Raw genomic sequence first — 18,818 nt, forward strand, 5'->3', positions numbered from 1 at the left:
GAAATTCACTGTGAAGTTCTCAACAAAGGCAAAGTTGTGAGCAAAACTCTGTGAGTGATTTTGTGGAGTTAGATATACATTTAGAGCATAAACAAACAACGTGAAGAGAGAAGCAACATCAACATGAACATTAAGCATCATTGTTGAATTATGAACTTTTTGGTTGAGGTAGTATTTTTAATATGCTATGGATTCAGAAGGGTAATAAAGGTAATGTAAAAAAAAAAACAGGTGTAAGTCCCTCCCCCTATAATATGAAGTTTCACAAACAATAGTAAGAGCACGTATATATTGCAATTTTATTTCTTCTGCTCAAACAAAACAACGTTAGCATTTAAGAAATTTTAAAATGACACAATATGGTAAAAATAGCAGAGAATTAACTGAGAAACTCAAAAAGAAGTAAAACTAAACGCATGAAATTTTAACATTCATTAATGTTTCATCTTCAGTTTTGATTGACACTTGATGCTTGCAAACCTTTTAAACAATGAACTTTTTTCATGACAACTCTGAAGAGATTTCAGCACCAGCACTAAGATTTGTACATTCAGTTTGTATTCAATTGACTTATTAGCCATTTGTGTATGATAGGACAGGTTAATCACAGATCAGATCACAGTGTTGAGGAAAGCATCGCCTTCCTGGAATTAAAAGTGATCCCCTAAACCATATTCAGCTTAAGGCATCTACTTACAAAAGCACAGGAACCATCATTACATTTTCAAAGAAGAATTATTAAAAGAATCTAATAACTTGTAGCTAATTTTACTTACAGGATTATCTGGCAATGGCATAACTGTTACTATTACAGCCTGATTTAACAGTTTAGCTAAACTGAGATTCCTGCAATGGTTCAGTTCAGGATCATGTTAACTATGCATGTTGAAAGACAAGGTTTCAGTTTCATTTTTCCCTTTAATCATTAATTTTAGACCAAGGCACAAAACGTTTAGTGCATTCACCAGTTTCATTCACAATCTAGTAACTTAATGTTCTTACCTTTGGACCACTTACATGTTTAAGATTCTGCGAGCCCATCTTTGAATTTTCCTTACAAACAAAATCAAACATGATTTCTGACAGGAATAAGCATGTTAGCTTATACTGCTTAAACATACATTACTTTCGAAAGATGAAAATGCCTCCTCTTAATTTCAAGCAATTTTTGCTTTGAGATTTAAATGCCTTCAATTAAAGAATATGGAAAAAATAATTTAAAGCCATAGCCACTGATTACATGTTATAAATCATATTCCTGTTTTATACAAAGAGGGAAAACAAGACTGTTTGTCTGAAAACAGCCAAAATGGGCTGTTTATTTGCTTTGGTGTCCAATACTCAGGGAAGATATTCTAGTTAAAGCTTTCTTGTGAACTAAACTGGATGTTAACTAAGTAAATTAAGAAAGCGAGTAATTAAACTCAAATATCATTTTGAAATCAGCATAGGATATAAAATCAGTATTCCACTATTGCAACATGGAGAATTTAAGATGTAATCAGGAATACATATATTTTTTCCAAATCACAAAACAGATTACACACAAAAGTTTAAAAAATTGTAATGCAAATGTATAAATGGGGAAGGAGATAAAAATGGATATGTGATTTTTCTTCCCTCTAAAACTAGATTGCTACATCAATTCTTAAGACTTTTTCCATTTTTTCTTTTTCTTTCTTTTTCTTTTTTTTCCACATGTCAATATTTAATTGTGAAATAAAATCCAATGCATGGTGACAAAAATAGGAGCAACCCATAAAATACCAATAGAGTAATACTCCCCCCCCCCAATCCCGTTTCTTCTCACTTTACTGACAGTGATCATTTACAAATTCAAGTTAAAACAAACTTTGTTAAGGTCAGTGACGGAGAAGGGTAGAAAAATAACACATGATTTATTTATTTTAGGATCATACCAAAACTTAATTCAATGAACAAATGTAGGTAGCCAATGTGAAAATAATATGTTATTACTTTTCATTGCCTGTTTTAAAAATTTCTTCTAAGTATTATCCTGATGCTTAATGCTTAACTTTATATCAAGCTGAAAAAAGCAAAAAGCAGGGTTTCAAGAACTGCTACTGAAACATGACTAAGTTTGAAATACAAATGAAATGATACAAAAAGTATTAAGTACCTGGTTCTATTTAACATGTTTACTGATAAATCACATTTTCCTTATTATTACACATGCATGCAATATAAGGAAAAATAGTGCAGCAATTAATACAAATTGTTTAAATAAAAAAGTTGCCCCAATTCCCAACCCAACACCTCCCCAAGTTTTGCCTGGGCATTAACTAGGCCTTATTGTAAAAAGGCTATTTAATATTTGTGGCATGCAAGAATGGTTTAAATTAAAAGCCAACTCTGTGGTTATTTATGTTACAAAAATGTCTGCATGCATTAAAAGCTCAAAAACCTATGGTAAGTCTATAACAATCTAACAATTTACATTTGATCATATTGGTTTGTATTCAGGAGAAGTCTCAGATTTGGTAAAGCATATCATTTTAGGAAGGCATCTATATCTTTATAATCTGGGCAGCATTTGCATTTTTCTTTAAAAAACTTCATGAAGGCTAATCAGAGAGGTTTGCTTATCCTAAGAATCCAATATTCAATATACCATGATATTCTGGATCTCTCAGTCATCAACATTGGTTTTTTACAGTATCTATGCTATGAATTGAAGTCATACTTCGTTTTAAATCAAGGAAATATCTAATGTGATAGGAAGACTACCTGAGATACAGTTGTATGTCAATCTCACTTGCTAAATTCTCTACTAAGAAAACCTCTCTGAAAAGCCTCCTTAAGTTTTTCTCCTTTTTAAAAACTTAATACACTGTAAATATGCAGCTTCAATATTGATATGAAACATTTCAATGCACCTGCCTAACAGGCTTATGATTTTCTGCATAAATCATTGCCACAATTTAAGACTATTTTCCATCTTGTTGAAAGTCAGAAAACAGCAGCAAAAGGAAATAGTGTATCACCACCATATTGTTGTCTGAAAGTTCAGAATCTTGTTTTCTCCTTCTTTCAAGAATACTTTTCCATTATCTTCCAGCAGCTCACAAAATGTAGCTGATTTTGTGCAAGACCAGTGGTCCAAACAGCTTAGTCCTAATCTTTCTACACTGTATTTGACTTGTTCAGTTCTTGTCGAATTGCTGATTTGAGCAATGGGAAGGGAAAAAAAACAGTCTGTTAGCTGATGAAGAAAAATGTGAAAAAACTTGTTTATTAAAATATTAAAGCTGAGATAGCACCCCAATATTACAGTATTATTGTGTTTCATTCACAATATTTATATGTTTGATTTATCAAGTAAATAGAAAATGAAGCGGGAAGATTGTAGAACACTGTATTTGGACAAATAGCACCGTTTGTTTTAAGGAATTATGTTCAAACTGAAATTTGATGAAAACTGAGAGGCAAAAACATAGAAACAATTTTTCAAGATACATAGTAAAGTGAACTGAGTAGAAGCGGCATGAAAACATGAAAGGTAAATTTGAAAACATATTTATGCTTATGTTGCCTAATAATACTTATGACTATATATGGGAGAAAGATTTTAGGGAATCTACTTATTTGCTACTACTATTCATAGGTATCAGTGATGGAAATCCAACTGATTCCTGTTGTTGCTTCTGCTTGCCTCAGTGTGGCTGCAATATAGTAAAATATAAAATGATCAATTAAAAGGATCATTTGAGGGGAAATGATGTCTGTAAAATCCAAGTTATGTAAGTCAGTGGCCCCGAACCTTTTTTGTGCCACGGCCTGGTACCGGCATCACAAAATGATCCGCGGCCCGGTACCGGCATCAGCACACATGGCAAGGCGAGCCGAGTGACCGGCCAGCCAGCCGTCCCCCGCTTCTCCCCTCCACCTACAACTCCTCCTTTGTACCTTTGTCGATGGGCTTCGGGATGGCTTCGGGACAGTCGCTCGGCTTGCCTTGCCTTGGGTGCTGAAAGAATTCTCGTGCCTTAGTTTTGTTCGAAGTCGCCCCCCCCTTCGATGAAACTAAGGCACGAGGATTCCTTCAGGACCCAAACGCCGCTTTCTAACCGGAAAAGCTCACCGGAAGCACTTTCTCATTAAAACAAGATGGCGGCTCCCAGCAAACCGGCGGCCCGGTAAAAAAATGTTCCACGGACCGGGACCGGTCCGGGGCCCGGTGGCGGGGACCCCTGATGTAAGTGATGAAAATGTACATAATATATATCTTTTGGGTAATCTACACACATTTTATATAAATTACAGTACAACTGTATTGCCTGATTTACCAAAAATGGCATTTTCCCATTATTTCAGAATGAAGTCCAAACTTAATATTCTATCAATTCCATATTTTATTAATTACATCCAGAAGCAAAAATTGAGGTGTTTTTGTACTGTATCTCTTTTCTATATTTCTATAGTTTGTGGTGGGGGGATCAAATAATGACTTGTTTCTCCCTGAATTTTCTTTTAATTTTTATGGTATTATTTACTTTTATCTATAATAAATTGTACTTAAAATTGTTTATGTATAGCATGAGTTACTTCATGTGAGATAAGAGATCATATAAATCTGACAAAATAGATGACTGCAGTATATTAATTTTTCATTATATATATTTCTTGTAAACTACACCTTGGGAAGAGATGGTTTTAAAAATCAGCTAAGAAATAAAGTCATTAAATAAAATGACTGATATATTAGCGTTTAGGAAATGGATGCACAAAAAAAAGTGGTAAACCAACTGATACATTGTTTGTAAATTTATGAAGAAGGATGATGTTTTTATGTTTTATGTTCTATGTTCTATGTTGTTTTGTTTGTTGTTAAAATAAAAAACTTTTTTAAAAAATAAAAAATCAAATGACTGATATGAAGCTTGATGAGTTCCTACTGGAACTGAAAAATCGTAAGCTGACCCATTCAATAAAAACTGAAATTATGATAGTGAAAGACTGGGAAGGGAAAATGAACTAAATGGAATGTTCAAACTTCTAATGCATCCTAAAATTGCATAGGAACTTCCTTCCCCAAATAATCACAAATTTATATACTTACCATCAATTAATTCTTCTTTTAGTTTTGTTAATTCCTTCCTCATTTCTTCTAAAATATCCTGTGATAATAGAACAAGGTTAAATTTATTTTTTCCAAAGATATTCCAAATTGCCAAAAATAGTGTCTGTTCTCTGATGTAAACTAAATTAAAAATAACATTTATTGAAATTAAAAATTCAAGAGTCTGGGTAAAACATTCTCCTTACTTTTATACAAAGGATTTATATGCCTACATATTTGTATGTTTACATGCCCAAATTGAACAAATGTTGATATCTACCATGTTTCTCCAACAATACACCCCCCCCCCAATAAGAAGGCCCAGCACTGCTTTGTGCGCATGTCATTAAGCCCTGCCCCCAAAATCTGGGCCTATTTAACACGAGGTGAAGTGACATGGGGGATGGGGGGAACTTGCAGAATTCATCCTATGTGCAGCCTCACTTAGCCTAAGTATCCAGCCTTAAGTCCTTCTCCTTGTCCCAGGAACACATCTGGTACTATTTATTTTTTTGCAGGAAAATCTTAATGCCAAAGTCTCCCAACTCCTTGGCATGTTTTAGTCTACCAATGCCCCACAACTGTGTTTCTCCTCTGGATCACCAGCCCACTTTACCCAGCAAGGGCGCGACAAAACACGCCGCTTTGGTCAGGTGGCCCGTGGGCTCTTGCGCAGGAAAGACAGGCCATACCAAGAGGCGGATGCCTCTGCTTTCTCATCTACGCAAAGGGCACCAGCTCCCCCGTCCCTGCTGCAGCCCCGGCAAGGGCGCGGGAACTGACCTTAAAGGGGACTCCATCTGCATCCCCTCGGGCAGCCAGAGCAGAGCTCGGTAGAGACGCCTCCAGCAGGACCGCAGAGGAGTGAGCTGCCCAGTCTGCTGCTGGCGTACCGGCCTTTGACCAATGCTCCGCTCTGGGTACAAGTGGGCGCAGCAGCAGCCCAGCCCGCCCCTCTCAGGGACTGCAAGCTCACTTGCCCCGCTCGGCCTAGCTTCCAGCGCCACTGCCAGCTGCTCTTACCTTACGTGGCGGCTGCACCTTCTTCTGCTGGCCGCACCTTGCAGGCCGAAAGTGCAGCCCGGCGGCGCCCAAGTGGGGGCTGCACATTTTCACCCCAGCGCCCAGCGGAGCCAGAATCTGCCATCCGCCACATGAACCCCAATGAGCAGCCTTGCTTGCGCTCAGGGGAAGAGGAGCTGGTGGAGCAATGGCCACGGCAGAAGCACTGGAAAGGCGAGCCACTTGCCTTTGTCTCTCACACAGCGGCAGAAAGCCGGGCATTTATGGGGCTAGGAGCCTCTAAGTGACCCAGGAGTCTTCACCCCACCTCTTCTCAAGCAGGGCAGCTTAAGAAAGCAGGCTCCCAAGTAACGGTTCCAAGTGCTTCAGTTTGATCCAAGCTCGAGCGTGTCCATATGGCACACGGAATTCAACACTTAATGGAGGTCTGCAGATTCGCCAATGTACCGGACCAAGAGCTACCCGCATAGGCTGAGCTGGCACGATGCACAGGGTGGAAAGCGGTTGGCTGCATGGGTGTTGCGGGAACATGGCCATTCACTGATAAGGGTGTAAATACACACACCACCACCACCACCACACACACAGTAACCTACCACACCATGCACCCTAGTTTGCAAATATGGCCCTTGATTTTCAGGCGCGTGGGTGAAAAATTAAGGCACCCTTGAAAAGATGGCCTAGCTGGTTTTGGGGGGGTCAAAAAATAAATAAGGCCCAGCCTTATTTTCTGAGAAACACAGTAGTTAAAACATTTTAAAAGCCTTTGATGTTGGAGGCAGTTTTTCTATAGATCTTATGATAAAATATTTTAGGAGTACATAATTCACATTCTTGTGCATTCCCTAATAATGGTAATATTTTCATTTTTTAATCACAAGCACTGCTGATTCAATACAGAAATAAAATACTTAATTAAAAAGTTGACAATAAGCCATATTAAACTAAGAAATTTTATTCTAGCAGAAAATTTCTACCTGTTTCAATCTGTCATAGTCTAGTCCTTCAGACTGTACTCCATTAGTATTTGGTTGCCCAGAAGATGCAGATTTTGGTCTAAAAACAAAAAAAGTATTCAAATTAACTGCATTCAACAAAATATGACATTTCCACACTGCTTATCATCACTGCAATTTTTCCAAACAATCAAACAGTTTCTTAATGCATATTTGAAACTGAACTATAGGTATTGATGTAAAAATAACTGGAGGGCTAAAGGTTAACTTTCCCAGTTGCAACTAAAATAAGCTGTAAAATTGGTTATGTTATAAAAATAGAAATAAAAATACATCTGAAAAAAAATCTACATTTGACTTAATCTTCAAGAAGGGCTTCATTCCAAAATTCCCAGCTATGTTTCAATAGCTGGTTTCCAAGAAAACCAAGAGCATTTTTTCTTTCCATACCTTACCACAAGGGATGTTTTCTATTATTTATAAAAATATAAATGACAAAACAGCAAAGATACTTTATTCCTTCTCTTGCCTTTATGGTTTTAAATATACAAGTTTCTAATTAAATCTAACTTAAAACTCTTCTATTCCAGTCATTTATGGGTAATATAAATGGTTTTTAAAATAAGTGATAAATACCTTGAGATAATAGGTGATTTGCTTCCGTTCATTGTATTTGTTCTTTCCCAAGGCTTTCTTGTTAATTCTGCGGGAAATAAAATGTCTAAATTTTAGGCTTATATGTACTGGATAACTCTGAAAGAATTATCATGCTTATAAAGAGAATAGTGTTTTGTACTATTTTGAATAACTTACTGCTTAGCAGAACTAAAATGTAGGCCAAACAAAAAAAAAAAACCTTTGCTTTCTGAGCTCTGAATAAAGCAAAATCCAGATGAACAAGAAGGGCAAGTCTAGTATGTGTCTTCCTATTTCCTCTATCAACTGCCCCCATTATGGCATATCCTAATAGTCTACTGGCCCCCACTTGCCCAACAACTAATCTTTTTATCTTCTCTTCAACTGCTTAATCCAGTGTCCCAGAACTGTGTACTCTTATCAATCTGTCTTCTACCCCATCTACTATAATGACTCTGGGCAGCTAAGAACAAGTAAGAATACCATACAAAATAAAAACAAAAATAAATATGAACAGAAAATAACTTCATGTCAACCTAGTATGACAGACTTGCAGGGCCGGCACATTGTGCCACAAGGTCCCATGGGGTAATAAGATTGAGTCTGGGTTAGGGACTTCTGTCGTCACTGTGAATTGTGTTGGGGGAGTGCACGAAGGGAGGCTCAGCCAATCTCATTGTACACATGTTGTAGTCTGACAATAAAGGTAATTAATAAATATATAAAACTGATAATGACTACCAAGATAGTCAGTTAAAAGCAACCATGAGCTTCTAACCTAATGCCTAGACACTTTTGGAAAAAGTTTTTTTGGAAAACCATCAGGCCAGGGCAAATCTAAACTTCGTGGGAAGGGTGTCCATAGGGCTAGCACAGGGTCTGAAAACTCCTGCTTTCTGGCTTTGCATGATGAGATTTTCCAGTGAAGGAATTTGCAAGTGTGTTTCTAATGAGATGGATAAAAACATTTGGAGAGAGGCAGCCCTGCAAATAGCCTTGCCCCATCCATACCACAGGAATCTCTATGGCTTCTCTGATAATTCTGTGGCTGGAGTTTTCTATAGTGGCTAGGGTTTTGGTGCCATTTTTGGTACCATACATTGGACAGACCAATAGAAGAATAAGTACCCACCTAGAGGAACACAAAAATGCAGTAAAAAAGCTGGAACACACTTCTTCACTAGTCCAACACATGAAAGCCACAGGTCATAGCATCAACTTCAGTGGCACCAAAACCCTAGCCACTACAGAAAACCCCAGCCACAGAATTATCAGAGAAGCCATAGAGATTGAAAAAAGACCTGAAAGCATGAATAGAAGAGATGATTCCACCAGACTGTCAATCATTTGGAAGCCTGCACTCACAAACAAAAAAATCTCCACACCACAAGCCAGGCAAACACCTGGGCACAAACAGACTACTCCTGATACCTCCAGCTCAAACACACCCCAACCAGGCACCTAGATGAAACCTAGCTTCCTAATAAATGATAGCCGTCCGTTTACTCAGAGCCAAGCCGTACTAAAAGCCTCCAATACAGGAAACACAATGTTGCCAGCCAATCAAGACAAAAATAGCTACAAAACAGACAGAAGATATTAGAAACACCAATCAAGCAGAACATAGCAAACTCCAAGACCAATAAACACAGACCAAGACTCCCAACCAATTAGGATGAAGAAAAAAACATTCTGGCACAGCAGTAGGCTAGCACCAAATTTAAAACAGAAACGGCTGTGAAAGTCTGACTCATAGACGAATACTATACAGAAGCCTGATGATGGCAGACAAGATTCTGCTGAAACGTTGCTACAACTTTAAAAGCACAACTATAATGACGTGGGAAAATACCCGAACAAAGCTGAATACCATACATATAAATACCCGTGAAAACTTAATATATATATATATATATATATGATGAACCATTTTAAAAATAAGCAAAAATCTCTCCCCAACTTCAAAAATACCACAATTTATGTCACATATTTCAATACTGTACAAAAGAAAAGTTAAAACTCATGTTACACAATTTATACAGCTTACCAGGTGTGCTTGTTGAAGGAGGCTTGGGAGCTAAAGGCTCTGGTTCTTCCTGTTCAATGGGACAAAAAATAAAATATTTTACAAATCTGCTTAAATTTATGACTCAAGGAAAGACTCATAATTTGAGAACCAACATGAAAATCATAATTCTAAAATCTCAAGCTCTATTAAATTTGAAATATAGAAACCATATTTTAATTACATAGAATTGCAGAATGTCATAAAATTTGTCAGAGTATTTTCAACTTACACTTTTTTCTTCTTTTGTTTCTGTTTCTGATGACCCCTTCTCAGCAATTCTTCTCCTTCAGATAAGGATGAAAGAGTATTTAATTACCATCTGCCAATTATTTGCCTGTTCTAACATAAATAATGATAAGAAAAGTGATAAAAGAACAAGTCTTGGTGATATCACAAGACTTGGTGCGATATCACTTTTAGTTCTGTGAAAATTTAGCTGGGTCCCAGTTTTGTGTAGGGGTTAAAGGCACTAGGAGGCAGTGCATTCTAATCTTGTGTTATGCAAACCAGCTGGATTACTTTGGGCTAGTCATCTCAGCCCTAGGAAGAACACAATAACTATTTTTTTAAAAAAATATTACACTAATTTCTCCAGATAGTCACCAAGAATCACAAGTTCATTCAAAGGTGCACACATTAAAAACACTATAAATTCTTACCTTCTTGCAAGTAGAGCACTCATTTCTTCCATTAATCCACTTCCTCCAAGTGGCAGTGGCCCATTTCCACGACTAGTATCTGTTTTGGGTGAAGCAGAATTTGTTCCTCCACTTGGAACAGGAGAATCTTCATTCTATAAGTGATATGTAGAAAAGCAATGACGACGGTAGCATTATTATTATTAAGAACATATAGTTGACACATCATATTTCAAAATAGCCTAGAAACATTTTTTTTAAATTAATTAATCTGTATTTGGCTGGGGAAAAACACACAGCTGTCATTGTATTGTATCTGAACACTACATACTATACTTCACATGGAGGATTTTATAAACATTTCTTGCCATCATTGTGAAAATCTGAAACTTTAAACTGATTTTAAAAACTAGAATTTGAATTGTACTTACCCGTGATACTTTTCTGAGTTTGGCTCCAGCAAGAGCAGCAGCCAGTCCTGTTAAAGGTCGATAATCTTCATACATCATTCCCATGGAAAAGCTAGGAGCAGGGAGGGGAGGAGCAGGAGGTGGAAGAGGCACCTGAGTAGGAAGGGGAGGTGGTGGTGGTGGAGGTGGCCCTAAAGATGGAAGAGGTGGAGGAGGTGGGGGTCCAGGGGGAGGTGGGACTGCTGATGGGGACTGAACAGGGCCAGATGGAAGTGGGGGAGGAGGAGGAGGAGGAGGTGCAGGTGGTCCTTGTGTAACACCTGGTGAAAAATACATACACACATACAGAAACCAAATACAGGAATTGAGATACCAAGTAAAATTTAAAAAAACACTAATTCTCTATTACTTCAAATGAAAAGACTTTATATATCCTAACGTGGCTTTCATTGGAAACCGGTCAATGTCATTTCAGAAAAACATCCAGCCACATTAATTCATATGCTTCAACTAACATAAACCATTTTGTTTGAGAAAGCGTTCAAAATTTCTTAAATAAAATAATGATGAAAATAATGTTATGTCAAGGGTAACAATGGAAAAGCTTTTAGTTTTAAACTGAATTACAGCAGTATCATTTGTGCCTTCTTTGTATACCTAAAAAGGTGCATTCTTCATTCCTCCAATTCTATCACTCAAGCTTGTTTTAAATACAAAATACCAGAAAGTAATATTTATATTTCCATTCATATTTCATGCTTTTGGTTCTCCCCCCCATCCCCCGAAGTATTAATAAAACATATATTAGTGTGTTAAAACATTTCAGTCTGTTGATGGAATGATTTTCCCCAGCAGCATCAATAAAACCAAAAATATTCTATAATTGGGATATAGTTTTGCCTGGAAATATACATTATCACACAGGTGTCCAACTCAATCGTGTCATGTGACGTATCGTGATGCATCATGGTGGGTTTTTTTTGCCTAAACTTGAATTATGACTTATTTGGAAAAAAAGAGATCCCTTAGATGTTTATCTCAAAAAATAACCCCACATAATGATATTTACCCGATAGGAATGTGATCTTGAATTTCAGCTATTTCTCAAAATAATAATAATAATTAAATGGAAGAAAAATTAAGCACTTGCAAACATTTTAGATACTTCACCATTTTCTTATTTTATTAGAGTTGCCAACCTGAAAGGCAAGAAATCCTGAAGATTTATTTTCACCAACAAAATTGTATATGTGACATTTGTGCACACACACACACGTGCACAGAATCTGTACTTCCTCTCCAAAATAAAAAAGAATCCATACTAAGGATTATTTATTTATTTGTTTGTTTGTTTGAAAAGCTCCCCATTTGTTAAATTAACTGATTCTCCATCCAACACAATTTCAGAAACACTCACATAAACACAAATAATTTATCTGAAGAAAGCTATGGTTTATAAGCATTAGACTATGTATGTTCACCCTGTGGTAAATCCTATAAAGTTTAATAATTCTTACTCATAAGTAAGTATGCATGAGTTGCTATTATGCTGAAAAAAGATGTTTCACCTAGTCTACTCTATTTAGCAGTAGTGGGGAGAGATTCATTGTGTATTAGGAATGATGTTTGAAGATAAATAAATGCCTGTAATGGGGAGCCTTTCTCTATGTGGAAGTTCTCTTCATGATTTGATAATTCTGGGTTTTTTAAAAATCAGGATATGAACTCATGGCAGGCAGGATTTCCATTATAGGCACTCTATGTAGTGACTAGGGTCTTCATATCTGTTCCTTCTCAAAGAGTTTTCTCTATTACAATATTTACTGTAAATGTAAGATAACGCTCTCATTTCAATCCCATTTGGAGGAGAAAAAAACCCCCTCATCTTCCTTTCGGGTAAATATGATAGAAGAACAATTAATTTATCACAAAACCTGTTTATAATAACCACATTAGTTAGATTCCTAAGAATTTCAGCTAAATAGATTAAATAGAGGAGCTTAAAGTTATCCATATATACAAATGACATGAACGAACCTGCTGTCTGTCTTTCTGTCTTTTCTGTCTTTCTGTCTGTCTTTCTGTCTGTCTGTCTATCTATCTTTCTCCATTTCTAATCCTCCCTATTCCCTATTGATAATGGGATATCAATGGAAAAGCTCTCAAAAGAAACAACAAAGTAAATCTAAATATTTTAAGGAATATTAAAATACAAAAACCTCAATTCATGGTCATAATTTTTCATTTAATCAAGTCTTATGTTTACTTTCAGTAAGTCCCTTCCCCACAAATAACAGTTTAGAAACTATTTCAAAAAGTAAGCAAACCATTCTTCCGAAGTGTTTTTCCAAAGACACTGATAAATTTAACATATTACTAAACTTTGGTTGGATATATGAAGATTAGGAGAGCTTTAAAAGTGTTAGTTCTTCAGGATAAATCGAGTTTGGGATGCAAATTAGTTTGAGTGCATTTTTAATTAGTTAATTAGTATCAACATCAGAAACCTTACCCTGCTGAGACGTAGGTTCAGCCGGCTGAGAGGCTGTCTGCAAGACTGGCTCAGAAGCAGAGGAGTCTCCCAGCACAGAGTTTAGAGAGTTCTCAACAAAGGCAGGGGGAGCTGCAGAGGGAGAAGGGAGAACACTAGGCTTGGATGAGGGAGCTGAGGCATTAGGGGAGGTTGGAGAAGAAGCTTGAAGTCCAGAGACTGAGAGAGGTTGAAAGGAAGATGGTGGTAGTGGTGCTGGACCTGAGGTAGATGGTGAAGAAACTGAATAATTGGCCAATTCCGGAAGACCATTAGGTGCAGTAGGGGACATCTGAGATAACTGAACAGAAACAGGAATTGGGAGAACAGGTTTGGGGCCGGTGGCTTTGCCTGGAGGGCTACTAATCATTACAGGAGGTGAAGGAGGAAGGGGTGCAAAACTAGAAGCTGACCAAGTAGTTGACTTGGTAGTTGGAGGCAAAGAAGGAGGGGGGTTGACAGGTGAAGGTGGTTGAGAATTTTTATTTACTGGACGAGGAACCGTAGCATAATGGGGAAGAACAGGGTGGAAGGCAGAGCCCAAAGATGTAGCAAAACGTGATGCAGAGTGCCTTAGTGGTGGTGTAGGGGGAGAGGAAACTGACTGTGCAGAAGTCACTATAGCATAGTCCGGAGTAGAGTCTGACATTGCTTTAGCATATGAAGGAGGTGGTGCTGAAGGAGGCTGGCAACTGGCATATTCAGGAAGTGAAGGATTATACAGGGAGTTGTCAAAAGATGGAGCTGGACAGAAGATAGCATCAGCAAAGGCAGGATAAAAGAGGAGAGAAAGAGAGAGAAAAAGGGAGCTAATGAAGCAACAAAACCAGCATTCAAACGATATTTACAACGCAGACTATAGTTAGTACCAGAGGATTAGGCACAAGTAAATTACCGTTAGGAGAGTTTATACAGTATCATTTTTAATTCATTTTTGACATTCATATTTGCATCAATATCTAAAATTACACACATTTTCTCTACAAAAGAAGCTGCCCTACAGAATATGCTTTCAAACCATAATCATAAAAATTAGCTGGTTGGAATTAATTGTAGTGATTTCCTTCATTTATGTATTTACATAGCTGCCTTATTTAGCACATGACTCAGGGTGATGCACATCAATAATAATGAATAAATAACAACCACATAATAAAATGAACTATTAAAAACATAAAAAAACAACGTACAAACACATAAATGCCAGGAAAAAAAGTGATCCTACGGAAAATACCAGTCCTGGACACTAAGTTGGGTGGAGTGACCATGAAGGCACTGCAATGGTGAAAACTGTGAAGACTGATTGTAGATTGTACTCATTCAGTACCATTCCAACTTTGAAGAGTTGCTGAATGAGTGGCCAGTAAACAAGAACTGCCGGCACATTTCCTGGATCCAGCCATGTGAGTTTGCCTAAGCATAAAATGTAATGATGTACCCAAGAAGGGAAAGTTGGAAACAGATCATAAATTACCCAGAATGGTCAGATTTCAAGACTAGCTTTTTGAGGAGAGGGTAAACTGCTGCTTTCTTAAACATAGGGTGGCACCTCTCCCTCTAACCCTGGTTGTCAACCTTTCCAGGTAAATTTAACAAAATAAAAACAATTAGATGAACTAATTCTACTTTTTTAAAGACTACATTAACAGAATCTTTTAAATCTGTTGCCACTTTTAACTATCTGACCAATGAGAGTGGGCCCTTCCTAAATTTCCATCTCTGACCATTAAACCAATGCTCCTGCCTCTCTTGTCTCTTCCCCTCATTCCACAAGGTCATCCACACATTCCATTACACTGGTACACTGGTCATCAGCAAGAATTGAGTCATCTTAAACAGGGCCGTTGGATGGCAATCTATGGATGCAGATTAAGATAAGAGTAGCAAAATATCTCTGTTTTCCTGCTTACTGGTTTTGTACCATAGTGTACAGTAGTACAAAAGCTCTTACCTATGTATGGTCAGAATAATTATTATTTTTCTTCTAGCATTGTTCTAGAAGTCTACTCTTCCATTTTATTTCATGGAATGCTTCTGAAAATCAGATGACTTCCACAAATTTAGAGAGGCCACCAAGGCACAATCCAGTCTAAGGCACACTCATTCTAAGTAGTGTCTAACGCCTTAGTTAAACAATATATCAGATACTCAGGTATACTGCCTTGTGCCTTCTGAATCCTAACTAGGTCCATCAGATACCCAAACTGAACCAAATGTATAAAACCCACCTTCAAAGAATGGCAGAATGAAGTTCCCCAGAACCATAAGCCTGCCACATTCTACCACCAGCCCAACAATTGAATAGAGCAGCTCAGACAAGGTTATTGTAGAGATGCAGAAATTATATCTATTTCCTAACCTCACAAATAAGATCTTTAACTCTAAACAGTTATATAGGGCAGAGGTCGCCAACCTTTTGAACCTCAGGGACCACCAAACTCATAATTTTAGATACCATGGACGACTAACTGGTTATGTGGGCATGGCCTAATTTGTGGGTGTGGCTTGGTGGTCAGGTGACTGGCTGGGCATGGCTTCTATATAAACATTATAAATATTTATATAAATATTGAATTTTTTATAAAAAAGAGCAACTTTTACCCAAAATCAGGCAAAGCAGGCAGATTGAGTTGCTCACAGAATCACAGATTCATTCAGAGATCTATCTATCTGCCATTGGCTAGCTCAGTCTGTCACATAAAATTTGCTTGCAAGCAGACTCATAAAATTAACTCACAACACACCATGCATGTAAATATTGAATTTTTTATTTTAAGAAAAGAGCAACTTTAACCCAAAATCAGGCAAAGCAGGCAGGCAGATTGAGTTGCTCATAGAATCACAGATTAATTCAGAAATCTATCTATCTGCCTTTGGATAGCTCAGTCTGTCACATAAAATTTGCTTGCAAGCAAACTCATAAAATTTGCTAGCAAGCAAACTCACAAAAGTAATTCACAACACACCATGTATGTAAATATTGAATTTTTTTATTAAAAAAGCAACTTTTATCTAAAATCAGCAGGCAGATTGAGTTGCTCACAGAATGATTCAGTGATCTATCCATCTGCCATCAGCTAGCTCAGTCTCTCAAATTTGCTTGCCGTGAGTCTGCATTGAATTTGTTTGCAAGCAAACCTTCAATCCTAAGGGAGGTTCGGCTGTGCTTAGCTAGAAATCCAACCATAGATTAGCTTCCCAGCCAATCTAAATCTCCTGACACAGCAGAACAGATGATGGTCGGAAAAAGGAAAAATAGCAACTTAGCAGACAAGTTTGCCGGTAAGGAGTGAGTGGGCGGGGAGGGTTCCCCCGGGCCATGTGAGCTGAGCAGCCTTGTGTTTCTGTGCAGCCTGGATTAATTGCTTTGGTGGGGTGCTCTGGGGGTGAGATTTTTCTGCGGCCCACCAAAATTTTCTCAAGGCCCACCAGTGGGCCGCGGCCCACCGGTAGGCGACCGCTGATGTAGGGGACAGTGCCTCTGAAAGCAATAAAATTCTCCTGGACAGCAGCCATTCTTTCATCCTTGTCCTTGAACTAAAGCTAATGTTTACATCCTAGGGAGGTATGCTTATAAAACAGGATGACTTCTTTCTATAAACCCTCAGGTTTCTGTAATTCAAACCAGATTGGCCCTCTCCTTCAAAATAAAATATTGAATTAGAGCCTTATTATTAGTCAATCTGATATTAACAGCAGTAGACTGAGACCAGGACCATCAAGAATCTAATAACCAGGTCTTGGGATTCATAACATGGAGCTAGAAAACAGAAATGGTACAAGACACCAAGAGAAGCCCACTGCCAGTCTCCTACCACATTTCAACAATCATCCTAGATCAGACATTAATACTTTTGGAGGTTAGTAATCTTAATGGTTTTTACAGAGGAGGAGGGTATAATTTTACTATAGGAATAATATAACCTTGTCTACCAGGGCTTTGATTTAGTTTAAAAAAGGAATATGCAGGAGCAGCTGCACCTTTTTGCAGCCACAACTATTTTCAGAACTTTCAGGACTGCACAGTGGCAGCAAAACCACACAACTACAGTAGCCATATGAACCTGGAAAAAAAAAAATTTTTTTTCAATTTATCTTAGAAAAAATATGAGTTTGTGTTCCAAAACAACTCTTCTGAATCAAAGTAATGCAACTGTACTGCAATAGTGTTAGAATATTTGTGACTCTTTTTGAATTTTTCATATTTCTCTATATTTCTTGACCATTTCTCTATATTTTAAGTGTGGAGAAACAGTCACATTTGATTCACATTTTGAGATAGAGAGAATTCAATTGAACAAATCAGTCAAAATATTATATCTGTTCACTGATTTATTAAGGAAAATGGCCCAAAGCTAAACATTTGTATGAAGTAAAAGTATGTGAACCTCTAAATTATCAGTTCATTTGAAGGAGAAATTAGAGTCAGATGATTCATTCAATTGGATAATAATCAGATTGAACAACTGTGTGCATGGCAGGGTTGTAAGGAGAAAGTCACTGTTCTCCAAAAGGAACATTTTTGCCACCTACACTTTGCAAAAGACTACATGGATAAGTCAAAAGGCTTCTGGAAGAACGTTCTGTCAATGAATGAGACCAAAATAGAACTTTTGAGCTTCAATGAAAAATGTTGTTTGCCAAAAGTAAACACAGAACATAGTATTTTAACTCCGTAATCCTATCTCATCTGTGAAACATGGTATGATGGTATCATGATTTGGAACTGCTTTGTTGCCTCTGAAGTAGGATGGCTTGCCATCATCAATGGAACTATGAATTCTGAATTGTAGAGGAAAATGTCAGGGTATTAGTCTGTAAATTGAAGCTCAAGGGAAAGTGGGTCATGCAGCAAGCAAGACAACAACTTAAAATATGCAAGTCCTATGACCAAAAAATGGTAAAAGCATATGAAAGTTAATGGTTTAGAATGCCATGTCAAAGTCCTATCTTTAATTCTATAGAAATATGGTGAAAGAAGCTAAAGCAGGCACTTTATATAATGAAACCCACCAACTCCTCCCTGAGTTGATTCCTCCAAGCCAATGTGCAGGGCTAATCAACAATTATCAGAAACATTTAGTTGCATTTATTTATTGCTGCCCAGGGGAAGCATATCAATTTCTGAAAGCAAAGGCTCACATCCTTTTGCCACACACGAATATTTAGCTTTGGATAATTTTCCTCAATAAATAAATGAGCAAGTATAATGTTTTGACTGATTTGTTTAACCGGGTTCTCTTTACCTAGTTTTAGCAGTTGTCTGGAAAACAGATTGTGCTTTATGCAAAAACATTGAAAATTCAAAAAGGTTCACAAACTTTTAAGCCTATTCAGAAGTAAATCCCACTGGCTCCATTGGAACTTTCTCTCAGATATCTACAAAAAAATAAAGGCTCCTTTAGGATAATGTCACTTCCTACTAAATATATAAACATGTTCATTTGGTTTGCTTGGTAACAACACAACACAAATGA

General features: G+C 37.3%; 1 protein-coding gene across 1 annotated transcript in view; it reads right to left on the reverse strand.

Moving 5' to 3' along the window:
• Positions 1 to 275: 275 nt before the first annotated feature.
• Positions 276 to 18,818, reverse strand: part of ENAH (ENAH actin regulator) — a 73,608-nt gene continuing 55,065 nt past the window's right edge. The window contains exons 6-14 of the mRNA XM_026695679.2: positions 13,324 to 14,085; positions 10,833 to 11,131; positions 10,423 to 10,556; positions 9,993 to 10,047; positions 9,743 to 9,791; positions 7,696 to 7,762; positions 7,081 to 7,159; positions 5,081 to 5,138; positions 276 to 3,182 (exon numbers count right to left, since the gene is read on the reverse strand). Coding sequence (XP_026551464.1) covers positions 3,145 to 3,182; positions 5,081 to 5,138; positions 7,081 to 7,159; positions 7,696 to 7,762; positions 9,743 to 9,791; positions 9,993 to 10,047; positions 10,423 to 10,556; positions 10,833 to 11,131; positions 13,324 to 14,085 — 1,541 coding nt within the window. The 3' untranslated portion in view covers positions 276 to 3,144. The remainder of the gene's footprint in view (positions 3,183 to 5,080; positions 5,139 to 7,080; positions 7,160 to 7,695; positions 7,763 to 9,742; positions 9,792 to 9,992; positions 10,048 to 10,422; positions 10,557 to 10,832; positions 11,132 to 13,323; positions 14,086 to 18,818) is intronic.

Source organism: Pseudonaja textilis, chromosome 1 (genome assembly GCF_049901715.1).
Source record: "Pseudonaja textilis isolate UNSWEBS1 chromosome 1, rPseTex1.2, whole genome shotgun sequence".
In the NCBI taxonomy this organism is placed as follows: domain Eukaryota; kingdom Metazoa; phylum Chordata; class Lepidosauria; order Squamata; family Elapidae; genus Pseudonaja; species Pseudonaja textilis.